The 26,226-nt window shown below is 56.5% G+C and overlaps 1 protein-coding gene across 3 annotated transcripts in view; it reads left to right on the top strand.

The window, feature by feature from the left end:
• LRP5 (LDL receptor related protein 5) overlaps positions 1-26,226 on the top strand; it is a 99,234-nt gene that overhangs the window by 53,714 nt on the left and 19,294 nt on the right. For all 3 annotated transcript variants that reach the window (XM_064576070.1, XM_064576069.1, XM_064576071.1), the window contains 9 exons: positions 2,980-3,376; positions 4,794-4,965; positions 13,751-13,967; positions 16,015-16,304; positions 17,989-18,215; positions 19,479-19,663; positions 21,816-22,139; positions 23,135-23,334; positions 25,085-25,293. In XM_064576070.1, coding sequence (XP_064432140.1) covers positions 2,980-3,376; positions 4,794-4,965; positions 13,751-13,967; positions 16,015-16,304; positions 17,989-18,215; positions 19,479-19,663; positions 21,816-22,139; positions 23,135-23,334; positions 25,085-25,293 — 2,221 coding nt within the window. The remainder of the gene's footprint in view (positions 1-2,979; positions 3,377-4,793; positions 4,966-13,750; positions 13,968-16,014; positions 16,305-17,988; positions 18,216-19,478; positions 19,664-21,815; positions 22,140-23,134; positions 23,335-25,084; positions 25,294-26,226) is intronic.

Genomic DNA, 26,226 nt, shown 5'->3' with positions numbered 1-26,226 from the left:
GGTGGGCTGTGCTGGAGGCTTTGTATTGACCTGGTTAATGGAAGGCTGGGGCCGGGCCCACTTCGCCCCTGATGGCTCTGTGCCCCTTGGGGACACTCTGCTGGTATCTGGGACATGGTCATAGCCACATGATTCTGAGGTTCTTGGAGCGGGAGGCCAGACTCCCCAGTCTCAGCTGGCCCCCTTAGCAGGCCCACCTGTAACCCCAGCTCTCCTTCCTAGTACCCATTCACTGATGGTCTTCCTCCCTAAAGGGCTCTGCCCTGTGACCCCAGGAGCACCGGGGGTGGGGGATCCTGTGTCTGTTTTGCCCACCCCCACCCCCACCCCCAGTTCCTGGCCCAGGGCCTGGTCTAAAGTAGCTGCCTGCAGAGATAACTGGTGGGGTGACCAATCCAGCTGGGCAGCCCGTCAACATTGGGCTTCCTGTGTGTACCATCTTCCGAGATCCAAGTGTTTGTGGGACCTTGTTTTTCCACTTGCTCCTGTGTGCCCTGGATCGGGGAGCTTAACCTCTCTGTGCGTCAGGTTCCTCATCAGTAAAATGGGGCATAATCATACCTCTGGGATTGGTGTGAGGATCACACTATTTTAGGTGATTGTGTCTGGAGGACCATAGCAACAGGGATGGGTGAAACAGGCTCTAAATATGTTCTGTGGGCACCTGGGTGGCTCAGTCGGTTAGGCGTCCGACTCTTGATTTTGGCTCAGGTCATGATCTCAGAGTCGTGGGATTGAGCCCCGAGTCAGGCTCCGCGCTCAGCAGTGACTCTGCTTGGAATTCTCATTCCCTCTCCCACTGCCCCTCCTCCCGCTCATGCTCTCTCTCCCTCTCTCAAATAAATAAATAAAAAGCTTGAAAAAAAATGTGTTTTGGGACAGAGCGTTGGTTTCCCTGGGGACCAGTGTTTTCTCTGGGGAGGAGGTGCTGATTGAAGTCAAGTGCGGTTTGACACACACCTTTCCGCCTTGCACAGTGAGCAGCCCCAGCCTCCGCTTGGGAGCCCGGCAGCCTCTTTGGACAGTTCTGTAGACGCCCTCTTAGACAGGGCTCTTCCTGGCCGTGCCCTGGGGGGCTTCCCACATCCCTCCATGGTGGCAGATGAAGCCAGAGCCCTTCATGGAGTCTGGTTTATGGTTCCCTTGATGTCAGAGCTAGACAGAAATTCAGACATCATCAGGTTGGGCTGATTCTTCACTATAAATGGGAAGACCAAAGCCCAGAGAGGGTTAGGGACCTGTCCAAAGTCACACGGGGAATCTGCCCTGTGTTCTCCCTGCTTGTCTTAGGATGTCGGCACCTGCTCTGGGTGTGGCTCTGGGGTCTGCAGAGAGCCAAGGCGGCATGTGCCGGAATCCCAATGAACCATTAAGTGTGGAGCCCCTGCAGAGGGGCAGAGTGTGTGTGTGTGTGTGTGTGTGGTCAGCCCATCCACTGGGGTAAGGGTGGCAGGAAAGCTTCCTAGAGGAGGAGGAGGAGGTGTGTGACCTGGGCCTTGAAGGACAGGTCAGATGTCAACAGAACATTTTGGGAATGGAACCCAGAGGAAGACAATTTGTTAAAATTCAGAATTCCCCTCCCCTCCTTCCAAGACACCAAATCAGGACCAAATCTGAATTTGGGTGTCGGAGGTTTCCAAAGTAGTCAGGCACTTGGGGTACCTTGTGAGCGCTGCCTGCCTCGGTTTCCCGGCCCTGGGCTCATAAAGCCATCGCTGGTGTGTGTGCGCCCTCTAGGGGAGGAATTGGATTATGAGCTCTGGGCCTTGGAGCAGGACTGTGAGGATCCGGGTCCCCACCCTTACTCGAAATGCTGGGCAGGGGACCCCAGGTGGACTCTGCAAGGCACTGGGCTCTGAGGGCTCTGCCATGGTGGCAAGAAGTTGGCACCGGGTGCAGGAGAGAGTCTGCTGTTTGAGAGCTGTAGCTTGACCAGGCAGCTGGCTGCAGAGGCTGGGCCTGGGGGCCTGAGTTTGATGGATGTGCCCAGCTGGTTCTGTCCCTGTCCCTGTCCTGCGTTGCTGCATAACTTGAGATGAGTCCTTCCCCATTCTGGGCCTTTCCAGTCAGACCAGGCAATTGGCCCCAAAGTTCCAGAAGCAGTCTCTGGACCTAATCTTGGTTCTGTGGGTCCTTGAGACCAGAAGGGGCCAGAATGAATGAGTGGACAAGGACCCAGCTCTGGGGGAGGGATCACATCCTGGCCCCGGCAGCCTCGAGGCGTCCAGGCCAGGGTTGGGGAGCACATGAGGCTCCATGTGCTATTTGCCTGGAAGTTCTGACAAATCGCAGCAGGGAGGGTCCAGGACAGAGTCAAGGTATTAATACTGCTGGGGTGGCAGAGGAAGACTGGGACACTTGCCCCCTAGGTGCTCACCCTTGTCAGTAAGAAAGCCAGGTGGGAAGGAGTCAGACCATGCAATGATGTGTGCGGCTAGGTGACATGAAGCTGCCTTGGGGGGTGAGCGGGGCAGAGGTAGGGCCTCAGGGAAGAAGTGGCATCTGAGCTGAGCCATGAAGGGTGAGCAAGTAGAAGTGGGGTCCAGTGGGGTTTTGAGAAGTATGTCTTTGACAATGGCAGTCTGGAGCCCAGTGCCTATGTGGGACTTGCATTTGGAACTGGTTTGTGGCTGGGAGAGGGGCTTGCAGGGGGCAAGGGGGACTGAGTGTGAAGCAGCTCTTCCACAGTGGTGGAAGTCAGGTGGCTCTGTGGCTTTCAGCTGGTTGCTTGACCTCTCTGTGCCTATGTGATCTCATCTATAAGATGATGATCCAACTAGTGCTGGCCTCAAAGAGCCCTCACCAGGGTGAGCCAGTGACTGCGTAGGAGGGTCTCAGCCAGTGTTACCTAAAGTCACCGGTTGTCTCGAGGAAGCTCTGACCCCGGGGGCTGGCCGAGCGCCTCCCTGCCATGCCCAGCACAGGCCGGGTCTGCTGTCCTGCTGCAGGCCTCTGACCCCACCGCGTGTACATCCACAGGGGCCGAGGAGGTGCTGCTGCTGGCCCGGCGGACGGACCTGCGGAGGATCTCGCTGGACACGCCGGACTTCACCGACATCGTGCTGCAAGTTGACAACATCCGTCACGCCATCGCCATCGACTACGACCCGCTGGAGGGCTACGTCTACTGGACGGACGACGAGGTGCGGGCCATCCGCAGGGCGTACCTGGACGGGTCAGGGGCACAGACGCTGGTCAACACCGAGATCAATGACCCCGACGGCATTGCGGTCGACTGGGTGGCCCGTAACCTCTATTGGACGGACACGGGCACCGACCGCATCGAGGTGACCCGTCTCAATGGTACCTCCCGCAAGATCCTGGTGTCCGAGGACCTGGACGAGCCCCGGGCCATCGTGCTGCACCCTGTGATGGGGTAAGGCTGGGGGTGGGCGGACCTCCCACCTGGTGGGGGCTGCAAGCCAGACCACCCGGAGGTGAGAGAGACTAGTGGTTCTGGAACTTTCTCCAGCATCAGAATCCCCCAGAGGAGGGCTTGTTAAAACGCGGGTGGCTGGGCCCTCTTCCCAGAGTTTCGATTCAGGAGGTCTGGGTGGGGCCTGAGAACCTGAATTTCTCACAAGCTTCCTGGTGATGCTGCTGCTGGTCCAGGGACCAGACTTTGAGAAGCTCTGACACAGGCTGTCACGTACACGTATACAGGGCCTGGAGAGCTCGGGTGAGTCATTTCTTTCCATGGGCCTCACCCTTCTCACCTGCAAAATGGAATGGTCCACCAGGGTGATTTCTAGACTGATCACGGTACATACTTACTACGTACAGGCCGGGCCTCTTCTAAACGTTACACACGGTGAATCTTTGCCTCCTCCTCTCTCCCCGGGAGGTGGGTGCAGTTGTACAGTAGAGGAAGCTGAAGCCCAGAGAGGTTAAGGGACTTGCCTAAGGTCACACAGCCAGGAGATTGGGATTGGACCCAGCAGTGTGGCTCCCAACTTTCCATTTTAGGATTCTGTGAAAACAGCTTGTCAGTCGACGTAGGAGCCTTTCTGAGAGCCTCCACAGCTCAGCGGAGGGTAGGAGCGCCCTCCCTGGGGGCTCACGACCAACAGCGGGAAACTGGGAGGAGGAAGGAGGAACAGTTGGAGCTCTTGGCAGGTGGAGCCGGGGCTGCAGGGGAAGCCTCCGGCCCTCCATGCAGGGTGTGGGCGGTGTCCTGGAGACAGCCTGGATGGGGAGCTGGGAGGACAGGAGGGAGACCTGGGAGCTGTGCCTCGTGGGGACCAGCAGAGATGCGGCAACAGTGACCGTGGTCACTGCAGGGGCTGCCATCCACGGTGCACCCCTGGGGTGTTAGGTGCTTGTCTCATTTCCCCGCGGCTGAGGCTCGGAACCTGCGGTGACCCATTCGTGGTGCCTGCTGGGAGAGCTGGGCCTCTTGGCCTGTCTGCCCGTGGAGCCTGCGCTTTGCACACGGGAGCCCTTCGGCTGCTTGGAGAAGGTTCCCCTCCACCTCGGCCTCCTCCCTGGCGCTCGGCCCCTCCAGCCCACGGGCCTCTCAGCGGGGCATCTGCCGTCTGCCCACCTGCAGGATGGGAGGGGAGGCCCACCAGCCCCCTTCAAGTCCCAGGACCCCATGTCGTGACGCCCGCACTGTGGGCACCCCCATTTCCCGTGGAGCCCCTGGTCCTGCGTGGGGGGCTTGGTGCTCACCTGTGCAGTGAGCTGGCGATGCCTGAGCACCTCCCGCTGGATGGGGAGGGCGTGGTCCTCAGCCCTGGGGGGTGCAGCAGGGACGAGACAGACAGCGTCAAGGACATGTGCTTCTTCTCCAGCCTCATGTACTGGACAGACTGGGGGGAAAACCCCAAAATCGAGTGCGCCAACCTGGATGGGCAGGAGCGGCACATCCTGGTGAACACGTCCCTCGGTTGGCCCAACGGCTTGGCCCTGGACCTGCAGGAGGGAAAGCTGTACTGGGGAGACGCCAAGACGGACAAAATTGAGGTGAGTCATCCCCACCGGTGGGCGTTGGTTCCTGGAGCTGTTTAATACAGGTTGTGCTGCCTGCCACAGTCCGGCAGGCCTGGAGCCCTGAGTTTTAGGCAGAAGCCGGGCCTGGTCGCCCTGGAGCCCATCACGTGTACCAGGCAGGCATCGGACGGATGCCTATGCTCTGTGTTTTGTTTTTTTTTTAAAGATTTTATTTATTTTTTTAGAGAGAGAACACGTGTGCGGTGCATGTGCGAGCAGGGTGGTGGCAGGAGAGTCAGAGGGAGAGGGAGAGAGAGAATCCCAAGCAGGCTCCACACTGAGCACAGAGCCCGACCTGGGGCTCGATCTCACGATGCTGAGATCATGACCTGAGCCAAAATCAAGTCAGACGCTTAAGCGACTGAGCCACCCAGGCGCCCTTGTGCTATGCTATTTGGACAAAGAGGATCCTTGAAAAAATAGTTTATTATGATACATTTCTGGGCCCTTAAGGAGATGTGTGGCCGAGTAAATGCCGTCATAGGATATATCGTGGTTGTGTAAGATGCTGTCATGGGGAAGCTGGGCGAAGGGCACACGGGAGCTCCTTGAGTGACTTCTTGTGTGTCTTAAACTATTTCAAAATACAAAATCTTTGTTTTTAAATTTATTTGAGAGAGAGGGGAAGAGAGAGCATGCGCAGGGGTGGGGGATGGGGTGGAGGGAGGGGGAGGGGAGAGAGAGAATCCCAAGCAGACTTCCTGCTGAGCACAGAGGCTGATGCGGGGCTTGATCTCATGACCCTGAGATCATGACCTGAGCCAAAATCAAGAGTCGGCCGCTTAATCAACCGAGCCACCCAGGCGTCCCTCAGAATACAAAATCTTAATGAAAAATCCCATGCTAAAGGGAGTTTCTCTGGAGCCTCTGAGCCTGAAGCCAAGACCCTTGTTTCCAGCGGGGTCTGCTGAGGAGGCTTCGTCTCCATGGACCCCACCCACCCCTGGGAGCGGGCTGGGGAGCTGGGGATGTGTGTGTCTAGCTGACACTGCTGGACACGGAACGGGCATGGCTCCAGGTACTCCCACAGCAGGGTGCTGGGGTCGTCGACTGTGGTAAAACACACATGATCTACAATGGCCATTTTTACAATTAAAGTGTGCCTTTCAGCGGCCCCTCATACATTCACAGTGCTGAACCACAGCAACCATCACCACTACCTAGTTCCAGAATATTTTCATCACCCAGGACCCCCTGCCCATTAAGCAGCCAGTCCCGGTCTCCCCTCCCAGCTCCCGGCACCTGCGGATCTCCTGTCTGTCCCTGTGGGGTTGGCTGTTCCGGGACATTCCACGTGACTGCAGTCATGTGGTACGCGGCCTTTCATGCCTGGCTGCTTCGCTCAGCATGATGTTTTCGGGATTCATCCACACGGTGGCACCTGTCTGTTTCATTTTTATGGCAGAGTAACATTGGTTGTATGGATGGACCACACATCATCCACCCGTCTGTTGATGGACATTCGGGTTGTTTCCCCCTTTTGGCTGCTGAGCAACTCTGTGAAGGGCACCGTGTGCAAGTTTGTTTGGGCGCCTGTTGTTCATTCTCTTGGGTACATACCAAGGAGCGGAATTGCTGGGTCATGTAGGAATTTTATGTGTGATTTACTGAGGAACCGTCAGACTGGTCCACGGCCTGCGCTGTTCCGCACGCTCTCGCAAGAGCGTACGTGTGTTCTGCTCTCAGCACAGCCTCAGCCACTGTAGCGTTCTGTGTCCTTTATCATGATTGTAGCCATCCTGGTGGGTGTGCTGTGGTGTCTCCTGGGTTTGATTTGCATTTTCCTGATGATGGGTGATGCTAAGCACCTTTCGTGTGTTTGTCCCACAAGAGTATTTGGAGGTATGTGGCATGGTCCCCATGTGTGGATGAGAAACTGAGGTCCAGGGGGACGGTACCTTGCTCAAGGTCGTGTGGCAAGTGGGTGGTTTTTTGGTTTTCCACCTTTAGAATCAATTCACAGACAAAGCCCTAAGACAGTGTCAGGCTTCCCGACAGAATCTAAATGTTATCCTCTGTGGTAATCGCTAAGTAGAAGGGACAGAAGTTAGGAGGTGGGAGGCTGGGGAGAGGTAGGAGCACAGTTTTAAGGGTAACCAATGGAGGGACTGAAGACAGTCTGTCACGGTAGTGTGAGGGTGAGGGAGGGCCCGGAGTAAGGGAACGCGCACCACAAACCAGGAATGTGCACCGCAAGCATGTAACCTGTTTGGAGCTAATCACCAGAAAGTGTGAAGAGAGGGGCTACAGAATTAGAAGGATTTGGGAATCTTTGATCAAGCAGACTTGGGAAATGTAGGCACGTAGGTGTTCTCCAACTTCATGATCGAGGGTCCCTTTCTTTCTCCACCATGGCTCTGGTGGCACACACTTTGGGAATGCCGACTCCCATCAGAGACTGTCGCAGCCGCCTCCCACACATCGGGGGCTGACTCTGGCTGTGGGTTTTGTGCCGGACACCCCCTCCGCCCCTGCTCCGGGGTGGGGGCTGCTGACGTGCATAGGTGTGGAGACCATCCTCCGTATAAACTCAGCATGTCTTCTCCCCCCGGTGGGAGACGCCCCAGGCGAGTCATAGGTGCCTTCGAGTCGTGCTGGTGTCTCAGGCTCTCGCATTCTTTTCAGTGGGGAATACCCCAGACACAGGGGTGAACATCTTGGAGGTGGTCCGAGTGTGCTAGGGGCCTTGCCTCCACGTTCCTGCTGTGGCCTCTTGACCCTCGCTCGGGGGTCCCGGGTTTGCCGCCAAGCACCTGGTGAGGGCCGGCTATGTTCCAGGTGCCCGGGGCCACCTTGGTACATCTGCCCAACAGCTGTTCCTCTGGTACACCCCTCAGGACCAAGCTTTGGATTGGGCCACCAGCTTAGTGCAGAAGCCCCTGCTGGAGGTCACAGAGGATTCTGAGGGCTTCTGGGGGAACTGCTGAGGGCCAGGGGCTGTGTTTACTTTCCGGTTTCCAGGTGGGAGGGATGGTCAGGGGAGGTATAAACCAGGCTAGGGAAGCAACAGGACATGCTTCTAGCAGTGGTAATGTTTCCCAGAAATTATGCCCGGTGACAACGGAACGGCCAGGCCAGATGCTAAGGAGCCCGAGCGCTGGCCTCGGGCCTGCCTCACGCAGTTGCCTTTGACGGGGAGAACGGATTCCGTGCGGCCTGGTTGTGCGCATGGCCTGGCTCTGAACGCAGAGGGAAGGCGCTGGAAGAAAGGAACTTTAGACGGTGATAAACTGGCTGCCCCTTTGAAGAGGTAATCGGGCTCCTGTGTTCCACCCACCAGGCCCCTGAGAAGGACTTTATAGGGCAGCTGCGGCTAATCCCTTGATGAACTGGGAGGAGAACAAAGGTCTGGAAAGGCTGGACTGATGAAACAGGGATTCATCTGGATGGCATTAGCGACACGTAGATGCGACTTACGGACCAGACTGAGTCGCGGGCAAGTCTGGGCTGCCCTACAGGTGGGCCTCCTGCTGGCCTTGTCTGTGACAGCTGTCCTGGACATCAGGCTCGGACCAGCCCCTGGGGCAGCCCCTCAGCTGGCCAGCTAGCTGCTGTCGTGACAGCTGGGGGTCGCGGGGTGGCTCGCGGTGGGGGTGGGCTCAGGCTGGTCCTTCCAGGCTCACTCTGGGAGGCGCCCCCGACTGCCCCAACACCCGCAGGCTAGAGCCCCGTGGGATGGGTGGGGGCTGAAGTCCATGGACACAGCCCCCAGTTCCCCTCTGTGTCCCCATAGCTGCCTCTGCTGCATTTTCTACCCTCCTGGGCAAGGAATTGCCTGGGACGCCTCCTTACCTGTCTTCCTGGGTCTAGAGCCCTTGGGTTGGAGGCTCCTGCCCCATCAGTACCCTTAGTTCTTGTATCCAGCCCTTCCCATGACCCCAGCTGCGCCCTCAGGACCAGGCCTCCAGCATTCCTACGGCCCACCATTTGCTTGTGCATTTTTCTCCCTCCCTCTCCCTCCCTGCCCTGCTGGGCTCCCCACCCTGAGAGCACCTCCCCTCCTCCTCTGACCTGCTGCGGGTCTTAGGTCTCATGTCACAAGGGTCAGCCAGATTCATAAAAGCAACTAGGACTCCCTTCTCCCTCAGCTGTCTCTAACCAGTGGCTGCCGGGGCCCTGCACTTCTCTCTCTGCTCTGGGCAGACGCCAGGCCCTTTCTGCCTCTGTCCCTGCTGCTTGGCAGACACCAGGCTCGTGACAGCCCAGCATGGGCACCCCCCCCCCCCCCCGGCAGCTCCTTCCGTCCCGAGTACCCTCCAAGCCCACGTGCCCAGCTGCCCCCGGCTCCCCCCTCGGAAGCCCAGAGTTACCTCCTGCCACATGCCATGGTCTCATGCATGCGGACGACTCGCCTTTTGCAAAGTGCTGACATCCCCTTTCCCACCTGATGTCGCCTCTCCCGCTGGAAGCCGCAACCCCTTCGAAACCAGTCGGTGCTCGTGCTCTGGCTCAGCTGCCGGGTCATCGGCGTCATTATCGTCCCCACCTCACTTGTTTGTGCGTGGGCCTTGTCTCCCCAAGCAGACGGGAGCTCTTTCCGGTCCGGCTTGCGTCGGGGTCTCCGTGCTGACGGTGGGTGGGGACTCAGGACACACCGGGTCTGTATTGAGGTGTCCGCTCCCACGCCCCTCCACTGTTCCCTCCCACACTCCCTCTGTGGCTCTCACTTGGCCCTTTCCCACAGTTGCTCAGCGGGTCCCTGAACAGAGCCCTCACGTCCCCCCAGCCCCCTCCATACCCCTCGGTGAGCACCTGTTCATTCCACGGCATCCATGGACACTGCCTCGTGCTGGAAGAGCAGCGAGGGGCAGACCGTGCCCTGATGGGGCGGGTGTTCTAGAGGGGAGATAGACATGGGGGGTAACAGGATAGGTGCAGCGCGTCGGAGGTGGTCGGTGCTCTAGAGGGCCACTGAGGAGAGGGGATGGGGCGCGGGGGTGGGGTGACATCCTGGCTCCCCGGACGGCGCATCGGCTGCTTTTCTAACCGTGTCTGTTCAGAAGCCCCTGCCTTCGCTGACTTATTTGTGCAGCTTCTGTTGCTTTCTGTTCTGGTGCCCTTAGCAGCGCTGACGGGCAAAGCACTTAAATAGTCGGGCACACGCTCCGGACGCGTGTCCGTGGAGGGTGGCTTTAGCCATTACTGAATCGAAGCAGGGACTGGTCTTGCCCCTTTGGAGGCTTGAGTTGCCTTTGTGAAGCTTCGTCCTTGGCTGTTTCCCTCAGCTGCTTGGACTTGAGGATGGAACAAACAGAGGTCTTGCAGGCCAACCCAGGCGCTTCAGCCCGTCTCTGCCACAGGAGGTGTCACCTGCGTGTGGCTCGCCCTGGACTTGCTGCTTCGGATCATCTGGGCTCTCTGAGGCCCCCTGTTCTCCCATCCCGGCCAGGACGGTGATACCTGCCATCCCGGGTCAGCTCTCCACGCACCCAGTGGGGCAGGCTGGCGGGCAGGCTGAGGATAAGTCCCAGAGGTCACACCTATATCTGTCTCCCTGCTCCTGACACGTACTGGGTCGGTGGAGGGGACTTCCGGTCCAACCAGAATAAATACTCAGCACAAGAGAGCTGGTTGCAAGGCCTGGTGGCCGTGTGTCCCTCGGGGAAGAAGTTAGAGCATGGGGCTTCTGGGCAGCTGAGCCATGAGTATGTGCACGCAAGTGTGTGTTTAAGATCTTTTTTTATTACCTGGAACGAAATAACCAGGGCAGTTTTAATTTGGGGGGTTATGTCTGACTGTGATAATTATTCCATCAGAAAACAGAAGTCTTTTCCCTTGAAACGTGTGCTTTCAAAGGGTTGGTCTTGGGCTCCTATCTCTCGTCATGGTGACTTTCTGGGGCCCACCATTTTGTGGGTCCTCCCCGCAGACCCCCATGGGTGCTGCCCCTCAGAGCGCAGCTGGGATCTGCGCGTGTCTGCTCCGCTTGTCCCCCCTCTCTGCTGCCCCCTCCCCTATCCCAGACCCGGGCACGGAGCGCAGAGTTGGCCCAGCGCAGGAGGACGGAAGCCAAAGGTCAGAGAGAGCAAGGCTGGCCCCAGGCACCTTTGGCATCTGGCATGATCATTTTTGACAACTCCTCGGAGAGACGTCCAGTTTCCTTTCCTGAAAATCAAGGGTGCAGGCGCTCAATTCTAGAGCAGGGGTGAGAATCTACAGCCCGTGGGCCTGATTGCCTGTTTGTACCACTTCCAAACAGAGACTGGTTTTTACACTTTTAAATGATAGCGGAAAAAAAATTGAAAGAAAAATAATATTCCATGACGTGTGAAAATGACACCAAATTCAAATTTCAGCGTCTACAAAGTTATTTTTGTTCCTTGCACAAACGATGTTCTGTAGGCGCACAGCCTCGCTCACTCACTCACGCTCTCTGTGGTTGCTCTTGCATTACCAAGACCATATGGCCGCAAAGCTGGAAATGTTTATGATCCTCTGCAGGAAAAGTTTGCCAGCCCCTGACCTGGAAAATCTGTCTCCCATACTCTCCCCTGACTCCCAACATTCTTGGGTTGCAAATTCGATTCCATTATTCCTGAATCCTGTTTGGACGCATTACCCTCGCAGGAGTCCGGTGGACCCGTGCCCTGTGTCTCGTCTCCTTACCCTCGGCTCCTCTCTAGGAAAGCTGGGATGTTGAAATGTGTGTTGCTCCCTGTAGACAGGCCCCACGGGTGCTCCAGGCCTGGGGAAAGGCCCGGTCCAGTAGTTACTTTTATGGATGGGCTGGATTTGCTCACTGTGTGCAGAAAGCTGCCACAGAAAACCACTTTGGGCTCATGTATTTTTCTCAAGTGTTAGAGTCTTGATGGAGAGCCTGCGAGGTGCTTCTTGGGTTCTCTGATTAGTGTGGGAGGTGATCGGGGTGAGGGAGCGGCTTCTGGAGGGGGATGGGATCCTGCGTTCGAGGTCGGGGCGGGAGGGGGCAGAGGCGGAGAGAGAGAGAGAGAGAGAGGAAGGGCTGCCAGCCTTGTTGGCCCCATGTCCTCCGTGGGCTCGTTTTCATTGTTCTTGAGCCAGGAAAAAGGTACTTCCTTGCCTCAGTTCAATAGAATGTGTATTTATTTATGTCTGGAGTTCAGTTATTAAAGAAAACTGAGAAAATATGGAAATACCTAAGGAAGAGGAAAATCTCTTACAGAGGCGGTATTGACATGTTGGTGCATTGAAGCTGAGTCTTTTTTTCTAGATGTGGATGATTTTCTTTGTAGTTTCAATGTAGTGCGTGTGCGGACCCTGGTGCGGCCCCCGTTATCCCGAGCTGAGGAGGGAGCAAGGGTCCCCAGGGCCTCGCTTGAGCCCTGCCCCTGACGGGATGTGTTCCTGGAGATGCTCTTTCTCCTCTCCCAACCTCACCTCCTGGGCCATGAGCCCAGGATGAGACCCCTCCCAGGGGCAAGTTTTGTGCAGAGCGTTCTCTGAGGGCCGGCGCCCAAACCGTTTGGAAGAGTTAGTCCATTACCTGCCATTTACTGCTAACCAGCGGGGCCAGGAGTGGTGCCCAGGGATGAGGACAGAAATCGGTGCAACCCGAGCTCCTTCCTCCAGGTGAGGTTGGCAGCTCCCCAGCTCTCGGTACAAGGGCACCCCCCAACCCCACGTTCTCACCTGGGCAGCGCGTTGGAACGCCCCACGGGGAGCTGCTTCCAGGATCCATACCTGGGCCGCAGCCTCCCACTTCTGCCTGAATTGCCTCAGATTGGGGGTCCCGGCGTTGTTCTGTCTTTGGTTAAGTTGCCTGGATGACGTCAGCTGCTCCCCTCAGTTACAGGTGGAGAAATAGGTCCACGGGGTGCAGGGGCTCCTCCCGGCGACCTCGCTGTTTTGTCCTGTGCTGTCCGACAGCAGACGACCCAAGTCTCTTCTGTTCCGCCTGAATTCGATCTGTCTTCCGTTCTCACCGCCTGCAAAACAGAGGGTTTGTCGCTTTTCTGCGGAGCTGGAAGTGTCATCTGGCTGCAGGAGGTCTGTTGGGACTTGTCATGTCTCTTTCATCCTGGCCTGAGAGCCGGAGAATCTTGATGTTGTGTTTTATCGAGTCTGCCTTTCGACAGAAGCTGCTACAGGATCATCTGTCATCGGAATCGTGGGCGTTTTTATGTCTGACAGCAATTTTCTCCTTTGTGGCTTTTGTGGTTAATGCTTTTAATCAGCACCGATTCTTCAAGAAAAAGCTAGCTTTTGTATCTCAGAGTAAATGGCCTCGTGGGGGGGCGGGGGCGGAAGATGTCTGAGAGTTACGGGCTCAGACTTAGGGCCAGCAGTGCCCTCAGAGTTCATCGGGGCCCGACCAAGCAAGGCATCAGTCCAGAGACCGGTGCGACGTCTTGCCCAGGGCCCACGGCGTCTTAGTAATCCAGCCTCTGGAAACTCAAGTCTGCGTCAGGCGTGTGAGTTGACGCCTGCTGGTGCTGTGTGCTGGCAGATGTTGCTATCAGAGCCCGCCCCTGGTCTGAGACGCACACCTCGGTGCTGCAGGCAGATCAGCCACAGGAAGGGAGAGGACAGCCGTCCGCCTCGCCTGGCCCTTTCAGCACAGTGTCCGCACCCAGGTACGGGGGGCTGCGGGGAGAGCCCTGAGCCAGCCCCACCACTGAAAAGGTCATTCGTCCAGCTCTGCCAGGGAGCCACGGCACCTGGCTTCGTATCACGGCCTCGCGGGGTGCAGACAGAGCTGAGCATCCCAGGCGTTGACCTTGGCTCATTTCCAGCAGCTCAGGCCCGAGGCCGGTTCATACCTGTGTCTGCCATCCTGCAGGTGATCAACGTCGACGGGACAAAGAGGCGGACGCTCCTGGAGGACAAGCTCCCACACATTTTCGGGTTCACGCTGCTGGGGGACTTCATCTACTGGACCGACTGGCAACGGCGCAGCATCGAGCGCGTGCACAAGGTCAAGGCCAGCCGGGACGTCATCATCGACCAGCTGCCCGACCTGATGGGGCTCAAGGCCGTGAACGTGGCCAAGGTTGTCGGTGAGTCTGTTCAGCCTCCAGCCGCCGGCAGGCCAAGCCTGCTGGCGCCAGGAAGAAGCAGGGGGCTCGTGGCTGCCCTTCAGTCCCCGGGCGCGCACACTGGGGAGGGGCCGGACAGGATATGGTGAGATCTGGTGAAGGACAGGTGGGACACTGTGCTGAAAGGGCCAGGCGAGGCAGACGGCTGTCCTCTCCCTTCCTGTGGCTGATCTGCCTGCAGTACCGAGGTGTGGGTCTCAGACCAGGGGCGGGCTCTGATACCAGGCTCTGGCTAAGCGCCTCAGCACCCAGAGCAACCCCATACACTGATGACCGTATTGCCCCATTTGCACTGGGAGGAAGGAAGGACGCACGGCCGCGTTGCTGATGTGGCTGAGCTTGGGACTCACTCCAGGTCTGCCCCCACCTCCTCACTGGGGTGGGCTGTGATCGTTGTCCAGCGTGGCCGGGCTGGACCTTCAAATACATACTTTTTTTTTTTAAGATTTTATTTATTTGTTTGAGAGAGAGACAGCATGAGGGGAGGGAGGGGCAGAGGACGAGGGAGAAGGACAGGCATATCCCCTGCCGAGCACAGAGCCTGATGTGGGGCTTGATCCCAAGACCCCGAGCTGAAGTCAGATCCTTAACTGACTGAGCCACCCAGGCGCCCCAAGCACACACCTTTTATCTGAAAGCCAGGATCTGCAAAAAGCTCACTTAACATGATTTGTCTCTTTATGAAAAGGATTCCAAATGCGGGTCGTTAGGCTACACGGGAGAGAGTAGCGTCCAGGTGTGGTGGGGGCGGGGCTGTGGGCTCCATGTGGGCTGGGGCTCTGTTCCCAGTGGGGGCCTCTGCACCTACTACAGCACCTCACATCGGAGGTGCTCGACAGAACTTTGCTGGATGAATGAATGAATGGATGAATGGGCAGAGAGGATCCAGTGCTTGCCCTCAGGTAGCTCCCGGTCTCTCCGTCTAGTGGCTGAGACACTCCTCCGCGCTACGCCAGGCAGTGGCTAAACCTGGGGTGATGCTAGGGATGCCTGGCTTTAACACACGCGGGAGGTCACTTGAGCTTGGAATTTAGGGGGCAGGTGGGGGCCAGTTTGGCCAGGCAGAGGGGCAGCTGTGCAAAGGCCTGGAGGTGAGGCCATGGGGCGGGGGGGCCTGAGAGCAACTGGGCCTTCTGTGTCCCCGGGATGGGTCTTACCGCCCAGCCACCTGGGTTCCTGACGAAGAGGGATGGGACCGATAAGCTTCGTTTCCCAGTCGCCTTTTAGAACACGCTGAATGTCTACTGTGGATGGTGAGGCCCGTCTGTGAGTGATGGTTTAAGAAAACAAAAAACCCAACAGTTCCTAAAAAAGATGTGTCTGTCAGGTGTGCTTTCAGGTTGAGAAATTGGGTTCATCTCTCTCATCTCAGGACTTCCTGAGAGAGCTGGGGAACAGGGTTCTTTTTTTAGCTGAAATACTTAACACTACATTAAAGTCACTTTTAACAGCGCCTCGGGAGGTAAGGGAGATTAACAGGCTGGCCACCAATAAATGAGCACCCTGAGTACTCTGCTTTAATGCAGAAGAGACCCCCTTGGCGGTCCTGGGCGAGTCTGGGTTTGCGAGGCGTTGGATCCTGGGAGGTGCCACCGGGCGGTCGGTCCCGTCAGCAGGCCTGGAGTCCGGGCCCGGGGTGTGTGTGTGAGACTTGTCCCATCACGGCCCATTCATACAGCCGTGCCACTTCCTGCCTTTGTCACCTTCGCCAGCCTCCCTGAGCTTCACTTTCTGCGACTGGCGAACAGCGGTGGGGACGGCTCCCGCCCCCAGGCTGCTGGGCGGACGGACTGAGTTTCTAGGCACTGGGTCACCCCGGGCGCAGAGCCAGCCATGTTGCCGTTGTTGCCGTCCCTTCCTCGCAGCTGGGGAGGACCTCGGTTTCCGTCCTCCCCACCTGGCGTCCCCGTGTGCTGTGTGGCTGGGGCAGAGCCCCGTGGGACGGTGGAGCCACGCCCACCTGCCCCTGCTGGGCTGCCAGGGTTAGAGCTGCCGTGCTTGCTTCCAGGGACCAACCCGTGTGCGGACAGGAATGGGGGGTGCAGCCACCTGTGCTTCTTCACGCCTCACGCGACCAAGTGCGGCTGCCCCATCGGCCTGGAGCTGCTGAGCGACATGAAGACCTGCATCGTCCCCGAGGCCTTCCTGGTGTTCACCAGCAGGGCCGCCATCCACAGGATCTCCCTGGAGACCAACAACAATGACGTGGCCATCCCGCTGACGGGCGTCAAGGAGGCCTCCGCGCTGGACTTCGATGTGTCCAACAATCACATCTACTGGACGGACGTCAGCCTGAAGGTACGGTCTGCGGGGTGTCCCACGCCCGCAGCTTCGCTGTGGACGCCTCGCCTGTCACGGCGCCACCTCGAAGGCTTTTCTAGTCTATTAAGACTTAGAAGAGCTGTAATATTCAGGGGCGCCCAGGGGGCTCAGTCAGTCAGGCGTCCGACTCAGTCTCAGCTCAGCTCATGATCTCAGGGTCATGAGTTCAAGCCCCGCATTGAACTAAAAAAAAAAAAAAGGAGCCGTAATATTTATGGTAACGTGATCTATGACAATAAAGTATGAGTGACTATTTTAATAAATTATCATGAATGATTATAACCAGCACATCCACCAGACACACGGGTGGGCTTTGTGGGTCTGGGAAGCGTTTTGTTGTAAAATTGACACCGTCTTTGGATTCGCTCCCTCAGCAGTGGCCACCTGCTTAGCAAATGCTGCCTTTGCGCACGATGTGAATATGCAGGAGTACGCAGAAGGGCCTTTTCTTCTCGTAAAGCAGGATTTGGCAAACTGGCTCACAGGCTGGCCTCCTGGTTGTGTAAATGAAGTTTTATTGGAACACGGCGATGCCCATTTGTCTCTGGGTTGTCTGCGCCTGCGCTGCTCGATTGTGTAGTGACATCAGATCTGTGTGGCCCTTGGAGCCTAAATATTTACCATCCGCCCCTGTAGGGGAAAGTTTGCTTGCCCCTGGTCTGAAGTACCTGACGACCGAAGTAGCGTACTCATTTATCTTGTATTCTGCTGATGGTGTTACACATCTCTTGGAGATTTTTCTGATTCGAAGTCATGGGAGCTCACTGGCGAAAGAGGGCAGGAGACAGAAAAGTATAAAGAAGAAAATAAAAATAAAATAAAAATGAAAATCACTTCTATCCCCCCCCACCAGCTGACGTTTCAGGGCAGTTCCCCATGCCCCAGTGTTGCTCATGGTCCCTATCACGTGCTGTAGAGGGTTCTGTATCCTGGTTTTTTTACTTGACATTATGAGAGGTAATTGATTATGCTGTTAGGAACTCTTTCACACAGTTCTTTAGGTGAGTCAAGTAGTCCACTGCACAGATACTCCGTATTTTATGTAACCGTTCGCTTCTTTTTTTTTTTTTTTTTAAAGATTTTATTTATTTATTTGAGAGAGAGAGAATGAGATACAGAGAGCATGAGAGGGAGGAGGGTCAGAGGGAGAAGCAGACTCCCGGCCGAGCAGGGAGCCCGATGCGGGACTCGATCCCGGGACTCCGGGATCATGACCTGAGCCGAAGGCAGTCGCTTAACCAACTGAGCCACCCAGGCGCCCCGGTTCGCTTCTTTTAAATGTTCTAGTGGCTTCCCGTTTCCCCGCTGTAAACGATACCGTGGTCGTGAGCGCTTCTGTGTCGTTTCCATAGCTCCTCACCTTTTGCATTTTTATTAGTCCCTAATAAAACTTCATGACAAAGATTACTGAATGAAAGGACCGATCTGTATGTGATATGCATATAGAAATATAAAAACTTAAATATTATCAAATCTTTTTTTTCCCTAAAAACGTATTTTGCTACATTTCAAGCATTTATTGAAAAACCTTTGTACGTGGGCGATTGGGCACCAGATGTGGTCAGTAGTTGCTCCGGGTGGCCAAGCATCTATCTCATGGTTAGAGGTCTGCAGAAAGGCTGGTTCCTAACCGTGGCCCTTGCCTCCTCCCCATTCCCAGACCATCAGCCGAGCCTTCATGAACGGGAGCTCCGTGGAGCACGTGATCGAGTTTGGCCTCGACTACCCGGAAGGCATGGCCGTCGACTGGGTGGGCAAGAACCTCTATTGGGCAGACACTGGTACCAATAGGATCGAAGTGGCCCGGTTGGATGGACAGTTCCGGCAGGTCCTCGTGTGGAGGGACCTGGACAACCCAAGGTCACTGGCCCTGGACCCCACCAAAGGGTAAGAGCCGTTTTTGTTCGTCTCATGTGTCCCCGCCCCCCTCCCACTTCCGTACATCAGCCCGTGTGTGACGACTGTAGGCCGAGGGGGGTGGCTGTCCAGCTGGCCTTCTCATTAGAGCAGTCCTGACCGCCACTAGCTTTGAGGTGGCCGGGGTGGGCAGGACCCTGGAGGTATCTAGTTTATTTCACAGAGGGGAAACTGAGGCCCAGAGCAGAAGGAAGGAAGGGTGGCCGCTCTATTGGATGCTGCACTGGGCACTTTGACCCGAGCTCAGTGCAGCATCCGGGGAGCCTCCATGGGACGAGTGTCTCTGTCCCTGATGTTGCAGATGTGGAAACTGAGCCTCAGAGAAGCTGAGTGACTTACTGAGGGACAGGTAAGCAGGGAGAGCAGAGCTGGGCTCCTTCCCTTGCCCCATGTTGCTGGCTTTTAGGGCCTTGGAGTCCAGCGCGCTCAGAAAGGGCTCCTTGCAGGCTTCCCAGGCAGGGTTCCACCTGCCTCGCAAGGCACCTGCTTTTACCTGTCAGGAGCCTGGGGGCCCTGCCCTGGGCACGGGGGCCAGAGGGACCAGGGTTGAGTCTCCCTCTGCACCAGAGTTTTCTGTGGTGCGGACCCAGTACTTGCCCCCAGTGCATCAGTGATGTGTACGGCGTACCCCGAACGCTGCCTGTCGCACACTGTTAGAGAAGGAAAGATTGCGGGACGGCAGAGCAGAAAGGCCCGGTTTTAGCCGAAGGGCAAGGAAGACGCACACGGTTCTGGCACAGGGGTTCCTTCTGTGGAGCTGCTGAAGAAGAAGGGAGGAGGACCCTTTGGAAGCAGGAAAGCCAAGTTTGGATCCTGGCCCCGTAGTGCCTGCTGGCCTCAGATTCTTGTCTTCTGCCCCTTTTGAGTAAGGGGACCGTGTGTCCTGATTCGCCCACATTCATCCTGACTTCCCCTGTCACCCTGGCGTCCCGTCCAGCTTAATTAGCATTCGTCTCTGACAAAAGTATCCCACCTGGAGTTCTATTACGAGGTCACCCCCTCTGTGCCACCGGTCTGGGTCTGTAAACGGATGTGTTTGCCCTCACCCTGCAGGTGAACTGCTGTGGGAATTCAGGAGGCAGCACGGTGACAGCACCTGGAGGGATGTTAGGGTTGTGGGGGGCTCCCAGGGTGGAACGGGCCACGCCGAGGAGATGGTGGTGGTCGTGTCCCCCTGCCCTGCAGTGAGGGCGGACGCACCTGAGCCCGCTCTGCCCTCCCTGTGTCTTCCAGCTACATCTACTGGACCGAGTGGGGTGGGAAACCCAGGATCGTGCGGGCCTTCATGGACGGGACCAACTGCATGACGCTGGTGGACAAGGTGGGTCGGGCCAACGACCTCACCATTGACTACGCTGACCAGCGTCTCTACTGGACCGACCTGGACACCAACATGATCGAGTCGTCCGACATGCTGGGTGAGGGCCAGGCAGGGTCCTGCTGGGCGGGGGCATCCCTGGGCTGGGGCGCCGGCTACCTCCCGGCCCCTACTGCACCGTTCCCGCTGGCCGGCGAGCCCTTAAGCCCCACAGGAGGTATGGACGCAGCCCTGGCTGCTCATCCAGCTGTGTCTTCTTCTGGGGGTTGTCCCTTTCCACCCCAGTGCATTGCTGTAGGCATGTCGACAGAGGCCCTGGGGACAGTTGTTTGCTGCACAGCTACTAAGAGCCGGGGCTAGGCCCTGTGCCGGGACTCTAACATGGTGTAGATTTTCATTGATGGGGAAACTGAGGCCCAGGGTGGTCACAGGATTTCCCTAAGGTTGCAGAGCGCTGCCCAGATTCCAGGGCTAACACACTTCATCTCCATCTGACCCCAGGCACCTACTGTGTGCTGGGCATTATTCTCGGATCCACTGATAGGCCACACCAACATCCTGGGACTAGGTAAAAAAAAAAAAAGAAAAGAAAAGAAAAGAAAAATACCTCGTTCCAAGTCACCCACCAGTGGGGGCAGGACATGCAAATCTAGACTCTGTACTGCTGGAAGGGAGTGGTTATGTTAGCTCTCAGGGGTAACCGGGTGATAGGCTGCCCCAGGCGATGGAGAGAATTTGATTTTCTGATCACCGCTGTTGTCCCGCTGTGATGGGTGTGGTTGTGCCCATTTTACAGGTAAGAAAACAGAGGCATAGGCCGGCTGAATGGCTTGTCGCAGGTATCGTATGAGCAGAGCCAGGGCTGGAACCCTGGCGTCCTGGTTTCTGCTCAGGGCGGGTTGCACCTGCCCCGCACGCTTCCTGTCCAGGTTTCTGAGGCCAATGGCAAGGTTTGAACGTGTCTTTGAGACAGCCCCGCCAGCCCCACAGTGAATTACGAGAGGCTGGTGCCTGATGAGGAACCCATCCCTGAACAGCGGTGGTTGCCTGAAATCATTAAGCTCACTGACTGCCCTGGAGGGAAGAGGCCCAGGGGCGGAAATCAGCTCGAGCCCCGAAACTTCCACGGCCCTGGAGACCGAGGGTGGCCACGTGCCGTGGGCTTGGCTGTCACTCTGCTCTAGCTTGCTTTCCATTTAATGCCATAAACATTTATGCACCGGGGGCCTCACTGTTGGGGTGCGGTCCTGGCCCGGCCTCTTACCGTGTGACCTCAGCCACGTTCCTTAACCTTCCTGGGCCTCGGTTCCCTGACACCGACGGCGCCTTCCTCAGGCAGCTGCCGTGGGCAGAACTGAGTGAAAGCACTTCTCACCGAGGATGGTTGTTGGGAGCCCGCTCCTGGCGCGGGGCCCTGGGCGTGCAAGCCTCGAGTATGTGTTTGATGGACGCACTTGGGGAACGTCTTTATGTAATGACGGGCTTGTTTCTGATGGTAAACTAATCAACGTAGGACATTTCTAAAAACACAGAAACACAGGAAGAAAAAGTAATTATTCATAATATTCACCACCCCATGTTAATTAATATTGACATGTTGGCGTATTTTTTCCTAGTCTCAAAATTTTTCATTAATTTTTTTTTTTATTTTAAGATTTTTAATAATCTCTACTCCCAGTATGGGGCTCAAACTCACGACCATCAAGAGTTGCATGCTCCATGGACTAAGCCAGCTGGGCCCCCCTTTTAATTGATTTTTAAAAAAAAATTTTAAAAAAGATTTATTTATTTGAGAGAGAATGCACACCCTCGAGCTTGGGGAGGGGCAGAGGGAGAGAGAGAATCTCAGGCGGACTCCCCGCTGAGCGCAGAGCCCAACACGGGGCTCGATCCCAGGACTCCAGGATGGTGACCTGAGCTGAAGGCAGATGCTTCACTGACTGAGAGCCACTCAGGTGCCTCCGTCCACTCTACTACTGGTGGACATCTGGGTTGTTTCCCGGCTGTGGCTCTGTGCACGTTTTAGTCTATGTCATTGGAGTGGACAGCACATGCATCTCCATTGCGGTGTAGGAGGGGACTTGCCTGGTCACAGGGTAGGTGGCCTCCAGCTGCAGTCGGCCCTGCTTGTTTTCCAAAGCGCTGGAACACTTTGACTCTGATGCAGGTTGCCAGGCAGCTTCGAACCAGTCAGCCCTGCGCTGTGGCCCGGCCGTGCATCGCTGACGCCGTGCCCATGTGTGTCCACGCAGGTCAGGAGCGCGTCGTGATTGCTGACGACCTCCCGCACCCCTTTGGCCTGACGCAGTACAGCGATTACATCTACTGGACTGACTGGAACCTGCACAGCATCGAGAGGGCCGACAAGACCAGTGGCCGGAACCGCACCCTCATCCAGGGCCATCTGGACTTTGTGATGGACATCCTGGTGTTCCACTCCTCCCGCCAGGATGGCCTCAACGATTGCATGCACAGCAACGGGCAGTGTGGGCAGCTTTGCCTCGCCATCCCGGGCGGCCACCGCTGTGGCTGTGCTTCCCACTACACCCTGGACCCCAGCAGCCGCAACTGCAGCCGTAAGTGCCCCGCTGTGCCCCCGCCCCTCCCCCATGTCGATCAGGCTGGCTCTGGGGACGGAGGCACAAAGGAGCCTCTTGTCCGGAGGTGCCTCGGTGTTCACGGATGGTTGAGTAGGCTGTACACTGCGTAAGCCGCACGTTACCTGGAGGCTTAGGCCTGGCTCTGTGAGTGAGTGCTCTCCCCTGTGAGTGGATTTTACATCCAAAGATCCTCCTATGGACTGACTCAGCTGAGGGCTTGGCCCATGTATTTGTGTCTTGATGAAGCAGCAGGTCCTCGACCCAGCCTGGGCCTCCCTACTCTTGGGATCTCTTTGGTCCTGTGGTCCCCGTCCCCTGAGGGCCATCACCTTGAAGGGTCAATGCAAAGGTGCAGTCACCCACCGGTGGGGATGCCTGTAACTTGAGTCTCTGCCCCTGTGGCTGGCAGACCTAGGGCCGTGACTTAGTTTCGAATCACCCAACTGTAGCTCTCTAACAGTGGCTCTAACCATCGCCTCCTACACGTTCTGAGCAGTGTGCTTTCTGCACCCAGGCAGTTTGGCTCACTGACGCCCCCGTAAAGTGTCCCCTCCCGTGTCAAGTTCACTTCATACAGTTTCAGCAGTTCACGTGAGCACATGCGGGCATACGGCAAATGATACGGTTATCTGAGCATTAAGTACAGTTATGGTTGGGAGTTTGGTATTTACTACCGTTACCCTCCTTCTGTTTTAAGTCTTGATAATTTAAAAATGCTATCTATTTCAAAATAGTTGACGCACTTACGAAATGTTGAAACAGCAGAGACACACATAACGTGGAAAGTAGAATCCGCCGTAGTCCACCCCCAGGAAGTAGCTGTATGTCCTTCCCGTTTTCCCCAGTGCATCTAGTAGGTACATATGCAGATCTGCCTCTTAGGAGAAAGCAGAATGCCGTCCCTCCCTGCCGACCCCGTCTTCGGCTTCAGACGCTGACGCGCAACCCCCTCGTCTCTTTGCCCATTCTAGCGCCCACCACCTTCTTGCTGTTCAGCCAGAAATGTGCCATCAGCCGCATGATCCCCGATGACCAGCACAGCCCAGACCTCATCCTGCCCCTGCATGGGCTGAGGAACGTCAAGGCCATCGACTATGACCCACTGGACAAGTTCATCTACTGGGTGGATGGGCGCCAGAACATCAAGCGAGCCAAGGACGACGGGACCCAGGCAAGTGTACCTGTTGGGGGACATGGGGGTCGCTTCCGCGAGGAGCTCCGCCAGGCCATTTCCAGGCTGCCATCCCCTTTTGCTTAGCAGAGGGGTGCCAACAGAGCACGGCTTGCGTCAACAACAATCTGGGCTCTAATTATGCCCTCCCAGGGTATAATCCTGAGCAGTGTGAAACCCTTAGATTATGATTATATGTAGAAATGGGATTTTTTTTTTTTTCTTTCTTTCCACAGTGGTTTTGTGCAAGGCTAGTTGGTATTGGTTATTCTGGATTTATTCTTAGTTCATTGGACTCGCAGAGTCCGTTTTGCTGTAATGCAACACATACGTTCCTAAACCTCACTACGCCACGCAGAATCACGCAGCAAAACTACAGGGCTATGGGAGAAGGGGGCGAGGCGCACAGCACTCAAAACTCTTGCCAGGGACAGGTGAAGAAAAGATAGGAACCTCGTAAGTACAGGTGCACCTTTTTGCATATGTTAAAGGATTCAAGACGTAACTCCTAATGACCTTGAAGAGACCCGAAGTTGGCTGAGGACATGGGGGCGGGAGGGCCACAGCTCATGGGTTTGCGTGAGTCGACGGGGCGGGAGGTTACGCGCCCAGCGCGCACGGGCAGTGGAGGGCGCTGCAGGTGTGGGATCGTGTGGGCCGCCCTCGCATTCACCCAGTATTTCTCGCGGATGAGATTGTGCTTTGGCAAATGCAAAATCCGTGTTAGGCTGACACTGGGCCCCAGTGAATCGATGCATCAGAACAAGTATCCCTTTTCAAAATGCTTATTGTAGCAGAACGGCCCGCTTTCACGTTAGGTTTCGGTGGCCCGTTCTGTGAAGGACCATCTCACGGCGGCCTCGGGACCTACTCGGGGTCTCCATGTGGCCAGCATTCCGTTCGTGTGGCATTCACCGCCTTGCCTGGCCCAGCCTGCCAGTTTCCAAAAACTCCTTGTACAGAAGCTACCGAACCCTCCCTTTCTCTCTGGCGTGGTCAGGGTTAGACCTCATGTCCTCATGGTGAAATCTTGGCTCTGTTACAAGACGACGCAGAGAAATGCCGCCGGTGGAGACTTCCAGACGATTTCTGTGTCTGTGAAGTTCCCTTGGCTCTTCTCCACCCTGACCTGGGCCCCAGCGCTGTGTGTCCAGGCTGGGCCTTACTTCTGATAGAGTGCTCCATTGACAGCACAGCGTTGACAAGCCGTCCCCTGTGGTCTGTGTCCTTGGTTGGCATCATCTCTGCTGGTGGGGGTGGGGGGTGGGGTGGGCAGAGCCTGGCAGAATGGTGGGAATGCGTTCCTTCCATCCCTTCCAGGGCAGGTGACAGTCGAGTTGAGTCCTTTGGAGGATGGGAAGTGTGAATTGATGGCCCGTGGCTTCCCTGCTGAGGAAGGTGCTGGGTGCAGATTGCCTTAAAGTCTCATCAGGAGGTGTTCTTTCCTGGTGTCTGGCAAAAGCAGGGAAAGACTTGGAAGGAAAAGTCCTTTAGGGACACCTTCTGGGTTTCTACTTAATTTGGGAAACATCTGTTTCCCTTCCTGTGAGTCTTGCTAAGCTCCACCCTCTGGTGGCTTTGATTCTTTATTAGGGGCACCCCTTACCCCCAAGGATGAAGTTTTGCTGATCCGACAGGAAGGGGCCCCAGACAGGGCTGGAGTCCCGACTTGCAGTCTGGACTCAGAAACTGAGGCCTCTGCCCTCCCATGACGGCCGTAGCCAACGCTCAGATCTCTTCGTTTTTACAGCCCTTCGTTTTGACCTCTCCAAGCCAGAGCCAAAACCCAGATAGGCAGCCCCACGACCTCAGCATCGACGTCTACAGCAGGACGCTGTTCTGGACGTGTGAGGCCACCAATACCATCAACGTCCATCGGCTGAATGGAGACGCCATGGGTGTGGTGCTCCGTGGGGACCGTGACAAGCCCCGGGCTATCGTCGTCAACGCCGAGCGAGGGTGCGAGGCCGAGGGGTGGGCGGGCACTGCAGTGCAGGGTTCTGCACCCTGGCAGGGAGACAGAGAAAGGATAGAAGTTTTCGTTCATAGGTTTTGTACCATCCCCATCAAATCTGAACCCAAAACAAAAATCCCTTCCAGAGCATCCCAGATGATGGCTGGTTATTCACTTGCATACCTTCCATCACAGGGAGCTCACCACTTTTCTGGGCACAGCCTCAACTCCTGGGAGCTTCTTCCTTCCATGAAGATGTAGACAGACTCGGAGGGTCCCAAAGGGAATAACCAGGGTGAGAGGGAGACCAAAACCCACATGACCTAAAGCTCAGAACTAAAGCTAGGCACGGGAAGGTTTGGGGCCTGACGGCAAGCACACGACAGCCACCTTCGGGCACCTGCAGGGCTGCCACCAGGCGGGGCTCAGACTTGTGGAGGCACCGCTTGATGGAGCTCACGCCTGGGCACGGCTCCTGTGCACACGGGTCCTGGGCCGGGCAGACCAAGGTTGAAACCTGACCCCATCACTTGCTGCCCTTGCAACCTCACGTAGGTGATGTAAGCTCAGGGATTTGTTGTCTGCATCCGAGAATCTGAGGATGATGGTGGTCTCAGCCTCTGCAGCACACGAGGGTCAGGGAGCACAAGCCTGTTGTTTTAGGTGGCTCTTTAACAACCTAATAAGTCTCCCTTGAGGCTGACCTCCACGGAGGCGGGGACTTAGCCAGAGTGCGGGCTAGTCCTTGAGCCGGTCACAACAAACGACTACCATCTGGGGGATTAAAAGAACTTTCACAGTTCCAGGGCCCAGATGTCTAAAGCTAAGTGTCAGCAGGGCTGTGCCCCCTCGGGAGGCTCTGCGGGGACCCTTCCTTGTCTCTCTTCCAGCTTCTGGGGGCTCCAGGTGTTGACCAGGTGGCCTCACCTTGATTCTTA

This window comes from Mirounga angustirostris, unplaced genomic scaffold, assembly GCF_029215605.1.
Source record: "Mirounga angustirostris isolate CCGP_5_RB_7025 unplaced genomic scaffold, mMirAng1.0.hap1 SCAF_13, whole genome shotgun sequence".
Classification (NCBI taxonomy): Eukaryota; Metazoa; Chordata; class Mammalia; order Carnivora; family Phocidae; genus Mirounga; species Mirounga angustirostris.
This window is presented reverse-complemented; position numbering and strand designations above follow the sequence as displayed.